The 8,372-nt window shown below is 38.9% G+C and overlaps 1 protein-coding gene across 1 annotated transcript; it reads right to left on the minus strand.

Moving 5' to 3' along the window:
• Nucleotides 1-5,416: 5,416 nt before the first annotated feature.
• LOC131150771 (uncharacterized) lies at nucleotides 5,417-7,207 on the minus strand. The gene has a single exon (XM_058101710.1). It carries the CDS (start codon nucleotides 6,769-6,771, stop codon nucleotides 5,620-5,622), a length of 1,152 nt encoding a protein of 383 aa, XP_057957693.1. The 5' UTR covers nucleotides 6,772-7,207; the 3' UTR covers nucleotides 5,417-5,619.
• Between the last annotated feature and the right edge of the window lie 1,165 nt (nucleotides 7,208-8,372).

Below are 8,372 nucleotides of genomic sequence, written 5' to 3' on the forward strand. Positions count from 1 at the left end.
CCCCTAGTCGACGAAATTCAGAATTTTCCAAAACATCTCAATACTTTCTCGTCGACGAAACGCTCCCTTGTCGACGAGACCCCCTTGTTCTCTCGTTGATGAATTTCCTGTGTTCATCGACGAGGACCTGATTAATTGTTTCTTTTAATTCCTCTTTTCCCTCCTTCTTCCATTATTTAATTATTTTAATGTTTGGGTCACTACAATAAACTATTACCATCTTTACGTGTGTTCATGAGGAAGTATCTGTTGACCTTTTGAGTCATGTCCCGTTTTGATTATGACAAATTCTTTGGTATTTAATGTTTGCCGAGTTTGTGTGTAGGATCAGTCTTGTATGTTTTGGCAAAATCATATGACATCGTATGGAGACTTGAAGGGAAATGAAGACTCAAAATGTTTAACACTTTATTTTATATTCATTCTTATTTCGGTTTGTAATAATTATTCAATGGTTTATAATAATTAATGCATGACATGCATGGTAGGGACTATGAGCTCAAAAACCATAAAATGACCTTAGGAAAGGTCGACCGATGCCAGGTTTTTAGGCGTACTTGAAAAGCCTAGACTATAGATTGACTTTAAGTTCCTAAACATCACATAAAAAGTCCCCTATAACTCAAAAGTTATACTTATGTGAACAAGGGTGACTTCAAATGAAAATTAGGACTTAAATGCCCACTTTAAGTGGTTTCGGTCGACCAAACCCGAAGCTATACAGAAGCTTCGGTTGACCGAACTTACCAGAGTCAACTTGTTGACAATTCGGTCGACCATTCTAAAATAAACTTGCCTTCCATGGTCGACCGAACTACCACATGTCTGACACCCCAACTGTTCAGTCAACCAAATCTTCAATTCTATTTGGCCATGGTCTACCGAATTGTATGAATATCCAACCAAACTCTCTGTTGGTCAATCGAACCGCGAACGGTTCAAAGTCGCCCTAATACGGTCGACCATATTCTCTATTGAAAAACTCCACTGTCGATCGAAGCTTATAAAGTGGTTGACTGAACCCTTAGTACGGTAGACCGAAACTCTTGGGTCACTATAAATTTTAACCGTGGTAACTAAGGTTAATTAAGGGTAAATTGAATTAAAAGCTTATTAAACAAATTTAATAATTCCCTCAATGTCCCAATGGTCATTTTTTTGATAGAGTCTATATATATACTCTCATTTGCAAAGATTAGAGATTGATTAGCACTTTGATTAAGAAAATTTTCTTTGAAATATTTTGAGCTACACAATCCTATACAAGCCTATATACCTCACTTTTTACTCATTCCTTTGAAAAATCATATTGAGTGAGAGTACCTTGAGATTACTTACATTTCCATTGCAAGCTTATACTCTCTTGTGTGTGATTACTTGCTGATTTTTTAAGAGAGTTAAGCCCAAAAGGTTTTCCCCATAGATTTAATTCATAAATCCATTTCGTGGGGAAACTTTTATTAGCTTGTGAGTCTTTGCTTTGTTTATTACTAGACTTTTAAGCTTGTCTTGTGTTTTGTAGAAAATTTTTGACAAGCTTGCTTTGAAAATATCTCTTGTGCTTAAACTTTGAGAAAATCATTTTGAGATATTTTGGTTATATCTTTAGAAATCTTTGAAACCCTATTTGTGGTTGATACATATCTATATATTGTTTCAAAGATAGATTGATAATACACTCTCACAATTGATTGATTATTGACATTACCTAGAGTATTATTTCACATATTTGCACTGAGCTTATAGTTCTTATCTTTTGGAAGTGCATTGATTATTGCTTGTGCGTATCAGTACAAATCTGTTTGTATTAGGAGCATCTTTATTTGTACACAATTTTATATTGATTACTGTATTCCAGGCGTGGTTTGAAGGGGTATTGATCTAGCCCGTAAGGATCGATTGTAAAGGTTGAGGTCAACCCTTCTTTAATTTGACCTGGTTGTATTTCGGTGTTGCTCTACCCGTTAAGTGAGTCGTAGTAGAATCCTCGGGCTTGCGAGCTGAGGCGGGGGCGTAGGCACTATTGACCGAACCTCGATATCATATTGTGTGTTGATCTCTTCCTTACGCACTTTATTTTCCACACTTTGAATTCAGTTCATGTATGTTTAATTATTTATTGTCTTGATTATTTTCACATACATGCTTTGAATACTGTGAGTATTGGAATCCATTTAGAAAGACCCCAGGTTATGAAATATTGCTAATATCTGGTTAAACTTAGGAAAAAGTTTAAAATTCCAATTCATCCCCTTCTTGGGAATACACCAATTCCAATAGTATCCACTAAGATCCTTATCTTGTGCCTATGGTGTTTGCACCAAACTCTGTATTTCACATCAACCCCAATTTAATCAATTCAAACTTCAGTATATTTTTGTCTAACACAAATCTTAGGTCCAAAAATACCTAATAATTATGAAAACCTTAAAATAATCCACTTCCCCTGATTTTGGGATGGTGCTTAAGAACTCCAAACCAACAATCTGCTTCGATAATCTTGCAGAGAATCTCCCCACGAATCTCGTGGCAGTTCTCGATCGTCAAACCGGGCTTTAATGAAGCGAGGATCATAGAGAGAAGGTGTCTAGGCCGAATTTGAGAGAGTGAATGAGAGAGGGACTTTTTTCTCTCTCCAAAAATTGATTTTCATATATATATATATATATATATATATAGATGGTTGGCCACATGGCTTCGTTGACGAGACACGTGGCCTTATCGACAAACCCAAGAAGGGATTTCGTCAACGAAGGTAGCAAGTTCGTCGATGAACCATTCAAGTTTGAAATTCCCCTCTCGGTATCTCTTTATTGACGAAACTCAGGTACTCGTCCAGGAACCATACAAGTAAGTTCATCGACGAAACCTAGGGGTTCATCGACAAACCCTGATTTTTCCCCTCTTTTAAATTTTTTTTCTCCCATTTAACTCCTTTTTCCTTATTATTATTTAATTGCTATTATTTTTCCAGGTCTTTACATTGGTGATATAAGTCTTGCAACAGCTTTTGTGTATACTGTTGTGGGAAGGTCTTATTGGAAGCCCAGGGCGAAGTCTTCAGGTGTTACATCTACAACTGTATCGGGGTTGATGATAGAAGTTGAAGCTGCTTTTGGCAAGTTCAAGCAATGTTGCTTGGACTTGGTGCATGTCTCCAAGTACTAGAAGGGAGACGATCCCAACCGAACGTTCTTAGTTCAAGGTGGAGCAGTTAGATATGTTTTTTAGGTTCTCCTAAGGGGCGTATAATCGCCAAGGTGGAGATTGTTGTTTATGGTGTGGCTCTTATACTTCATAAGCTTATAAAAAAAGGGAGAAAAATATACGTATGCGTTCTTGGTGCAGGACAGTAGCAGAAGACTCATTGACGAGTGTCATGTGCTCATCGACGATTAGATATCAGGAACCAGAAAATCTCAGAGCAGAAGACTCGTCAACGAGAGAATCGACTCGTTGACGAGTGGACTTCTTTGACTCGTCGACAAATCCCCTGTACTCGTTGACGAGTGCGCCTGGGTTACGAGAAAATATTTGAATTTTGAATGTAAAAGTGTGACGGTTGGGGATTCGGAGGGAAGCCTCCGAGGGCTTGTTATATATGTTCTTCTGGGCATATTTTGACAAGTAAGAGAGTGAGAGAGGGTGAGAGAAGAAGAGAAGATCATTGTAGTGTGTAATCTTTGATTTTCATAGTGAAATCTTTCGCTGAATTGCTCTTGTGGACGTAGGCTTTGCCGAACCACGTAATTCCTGGTCTTGTTGCCTTTATTATTGCTTTCTTTATGTTGCTATGGTTGTGGAATGATTTTATATTCATCATTGATATTGTTGCAAGTATATGTGTGATCCTTTTATACAATGTTTATTCCGCTGCGCATTGTTGGAAGAGACCCTATTTGCACAATATAAACTCCTAAAAACTTGTTAAGGGGATGTTTAGAAGCATGAATTCGAATTCAGGTTTTGGATTTATCTAAATTTTGATAAAATTTATTGCATTTTAATGATTGAGCTAAAATTGCAAACAATTTGAAAGTACAATGACTAAAATTTCTAACGTTGCATTTGAGGGTATGAATTTCGAATCCTAAATTTGGATTTGGATTTGGATAGATTTGCACAAAGTTCAATATAATTTTATATAACACCTAATATACCACTCCAAATCCAAGGTCTCTCCAAACATAGGATAACATTAAAATTATGCAATAGTAAATTTTCGAGAAAAGTTACAATGATTAAGATAAAAAAATTTTAAAAATTCAATGATCAAACAATATTTAACTCCTTAAACTTGTCGCCAAATTACAATGTGATCCATGTCCATTAAATTAGTAAAATGTTAGTCCACCAAAAAAATACATAAATAAAGTCTTAAGAATAGATTGCATGTGTAATAATCAATATAACATTACATAGTTTAATTCACCCAATGAAATTATCATTTCTCTTTCACCCCTAATTGTTTTTTATTTTTTATTTTTTTTTGAGTCAAAATTCAAACTTGAGATACATAAAAAATAATAATCTCAAACTTGTCCCCTCAAGCGTGAAAAACTCAAGATTCTCTTAGTTAAATGCTCAAAATTCGAGGGGCTACAACTTTTCATTTTGAGATAATCTTTTGATTTTTAAATGGAGAAGGATAAAAGGACAGAACCATTATCCCGATAGATAAATCGATTGTCCAAAGAATCTCGAACACCATCAATTTTTTTTTTAATAATAATAATCTCAAACTTTAATCACGGGAATATAACACTCCTTTCTTCCCTAGCTTTAAATTAATGAACTTCACATCATCACATATACATTAATAGAAGCCAATGGGGCCATAAACCATATTAACAATTACAGCTTTCGATAATCAGGTTCCATATCCAAAGCAAATCAAACTAAGCTATCTCATGTGCGACCACATTTAAGTATTCGTTGAGTTGTACTTGGGAAATTTAAATTAAAGTTAAAAATTGATTACTGTAAGAGCAGTCCAAAATAAATGAGGTATAGGTAGCTAGCTAGCTAGAGGGGTTTTCAAAATGAACATCATACGCATATGCTGTCTTTTTTGTATATATATGCTTCGTCAAACCCTCAGCTGTCTCTTGCCACCACCAAACCATGTGGTGCATGTGACTTCCCAAAATTACAAACCCATTCCCCAAAATTATATCTTATTGCACAATCACCCCCCGGTTTCCCACAAATCACATTTAACACCACAGCTCTCACAAACAAATTGCAAATAGAACCAACAAAATATTATACAAATTCACTGCATTACACACTGAAAATTGCAAATATCACAAAACCATCCCCCGCCCTCCCCCCCCCCCCCCCTCCCAACCGCGCCCAATATTTCTTCTTCTTCTTCTGCCTCTGAAGACATTACTCACAGAGAACCAGATACCAGTTTTGATCATAAATCCAACAAAAACATATAAATTGAACAGATAAAGGATGATAATTTAAGTGTACCACTACTGATCAGAAAACTGAAAATAGTAAGCAGCAAAGATTGACACACGCAGAAAGATACGCAAAGCGAGCTAGAGGGGTGATTAAGAATGTAATCTGTATAAATTAGCTATTGTTGATGATCACTGAGGATTGGGTTTAGCCTCTCACGGCCAACAATGATGGAATGGCTGCTAAATTTGGAGTGGCGTTCTTATTTGATTCTTCCCTCACAACGTCTCTTTTCCCTTCTTTACCAGAGGAAGAGGGCTTCCCGAAAGCTCTCATCGGAGACGCCAAAGCCCAGCCCCAGCTCTTGCTCCGCCCATGAACCAGAGCCCCCGGCGTCGCAACCCCCGCCGCAGATTTCCCGTTCATCTCTTCGGGCGGCGCCGACACCCAATAAGACGACGACGACGAACTCAGAATGAAGCCCCCGAAAATGCCCCCACACTTGACCCTCTCCTTGATGCAGTGGTGGTGCTCGTGCGCTACGCCACCGCGAACGGCGGCGGCCGGCTTGGGCTTGCCTTCCCTTTGCGACTCAACCCTTCTGAGAGTACAGTCTCCGAACCCAGTTGAGATCCTCTCGAAAAAGTCGCCGGAGAAGCTCCGGCTGCCGCACCCGACGGATCTGGATCTGGAGACCTTCCGGCCAAAGGAGGAAGACGACGAGGCGTTGGGGCTCTCGGCCTCCTCCGCAGAATCGCATTTGGACCCAAAGCTCTTATTTGAACAATCTTTGATGGTCCTGCTCAATTTTGAGGGCTTGGAGGGGTACAGAAAAGACCAGAACCCGCTTGACGATTTCTTTTGGGGACTGTAATCATCATCCAAAAAGTGCGCATTCCGCCGCGGTGTGGCCGTGGACTTGCTCCTCTTGAGAACTCCAGCACCGGCATTTTCACGATCAGTCACCGTCGCCTTTTTCTTCTTCTTCTTTTGGGCTAAAAAGGGAATGATCCGGGCCCGCCGCGAACCATACTGATGGTGACAATCTTTGGTTTTGGAACTATTGTTGGGGCGCGAGGAGGTAGGGCGCGCGGAGACGGCGAGAGACAGGGACGATGCGGCGGCGGCAGCACCACCGCCGTCGGAAGCGAAAGAAGGGGAGGAAGAGGAGGAGGAGGGAGCAACAGGGGCGGGAAAGAAGGAGGAGGAGTTGAATTTGGAGGAGGAGGAGGTGAGGAGCTTGCCGAGCTTCTCTTGGAGGCAGAAGGCGCAGATCCCGCCTGGGTTGTTTCCGTAGGGATGGTCGATGCACTGCACGCCTTCTGGCATGTCTTCCTCGCCCTGCTTCACCGCTTCCATGGCCGCCCAGCTGAGGAAGAAGAATTAATGGGACGAAGATGAATAGATGATGTCGAGGCGAAGAAATCAAGAAAGAAAGAAACTGTATTTGTTTTGAGAATCTAGGGGAAGATCTTTTGCTTGAGGATGATGATGATGTCTGTTAAATTTCAGGGGTGGATTGATTAATTCCTATCTCGATGCATGTCTGGGAATGGCTTTTGGGGGTGCGAGAGAGATGGGAATGGGAAGGGGGACGATGCTAGAACAGAGAAAGAAGAGGAAAACAGAGCAGGGGGGGGGGGGGGGGGGGGGGGGGGGGGGGGGGGGGGGGGGGTGCCGGGTCAGAAGAAAATATGGCATTGAATGGGAGAGAGGGGAAGGAGTCCCCAGGAGGAGCACGTGGAAGACTGACTCACCCTTAAATATTTTAGTTGAGTTGAGTGAACAAGACAATGGAGTGGGGGGTTTGGGGGAAAGGGCAAAGGGTAAAAGGGCAAAGCCCTTCAGGTAAAGGGTAGGGTAGGGTAGGGTAGGGGCAAGGCAATGGGAAGTCGTTAAACCTCGCCCTATCACCCTAACTCCCAAGCCCTAAAGCAAAGCACGGCTAAACTAGAAAGAATCTCTGGGACTCTGTTCCCTCCTTTAGAGACCTTCTTCCTATCACTCGTTTACATTTTTTTAATACTGTTATTGTGTTCTTTTTGTTTTCTTTAGAATTAATCCATGATGGATGGATGGATTGATGGATTGGACGCTATGGCTCTCTTAGCATTTGTCCACTCATTTTATGATTTGTTGTTTTACATTTGCATGAAAAATAGAATGAAATCCTCATAAAAATTTTTTATTCTTTGTTTTTGAGGATAGAAGTGGAAGAAAGTTTATTGGATTTAAATTTATATTAAATTTAAATAAGGTGTAATAAAAAAATTATATTAAAATTTATTCACATCAACTTAAAAAAATACATATCAAATATAAGATTCACGCAATTCTAAGATTCTTAAAAACAACACCATATGCATTGTGTTATAAAAATTGTAAGAAGTCGAGAAAAGAGAAAAGGAATTTCATTGAGCACGCCCTCTTTAGTTTACGCTCGTAGTTTGGTTAAGAAATCGACATAATTATTCATGATTATTGTTCTCTCGATACAAGTAATGAATAATACAAACTCTTCCTGCTAAATATTGAGGATTGAGATTGAAGAAGAATGATGAATATTATCCTTTTGTTTTGAATCTTGATAATAAAGCTCTCATATCAACTCTTATTCTTAACAAGCTTTAACCCATCACAAATATGGATGAACATTCAACCGATACGATTAATTAACCAAATTAATAAAAATATTTCCGTTAGAAAATCTGTTAACAAAATTGAATTGAAATTTCATATTAATTAGACCTAAAACTAATCGAACTGAATTTTGAGTAGTTCAATTGATTTTAATAACATATAAATTATTAATTATTAATATTTACTACTCGGTTAGTACAATTAACCGGGCTTCTTAAACCCTAAAACCTAACCAAAACCCAAAAATCAAATTTCAATAAAAATAAAAGCTAAATCGAACAAAATAAACTTTTAATTGTATTGAATCGATCGAATTTACT

This window comes from Malania oleifera, chromosome 3 (genome assembly GCF_029873635.1).
Source record: "Malania oleifera isolate guangnan ecotype guangnan chromosome 3, ASM2987363v1, whole genome shotgun sequence".
Lineage (NCBI taxonomy): Eukaryota > Viridiplantae > Streptophyta > Magnoliopsida > Santalales > Ximeniaceae > Malania > Malania oleifera.

Excerpts from the sequence above, each read along its gene's own strand:
- LOC131150771 (XM_058101710.1), bottom strand. The coding sequence starts at position 6,771 with ATGGAAGCGGTGAAGCAGGGCGAGGAAGACATGCCAGAAGGCGTGCAG.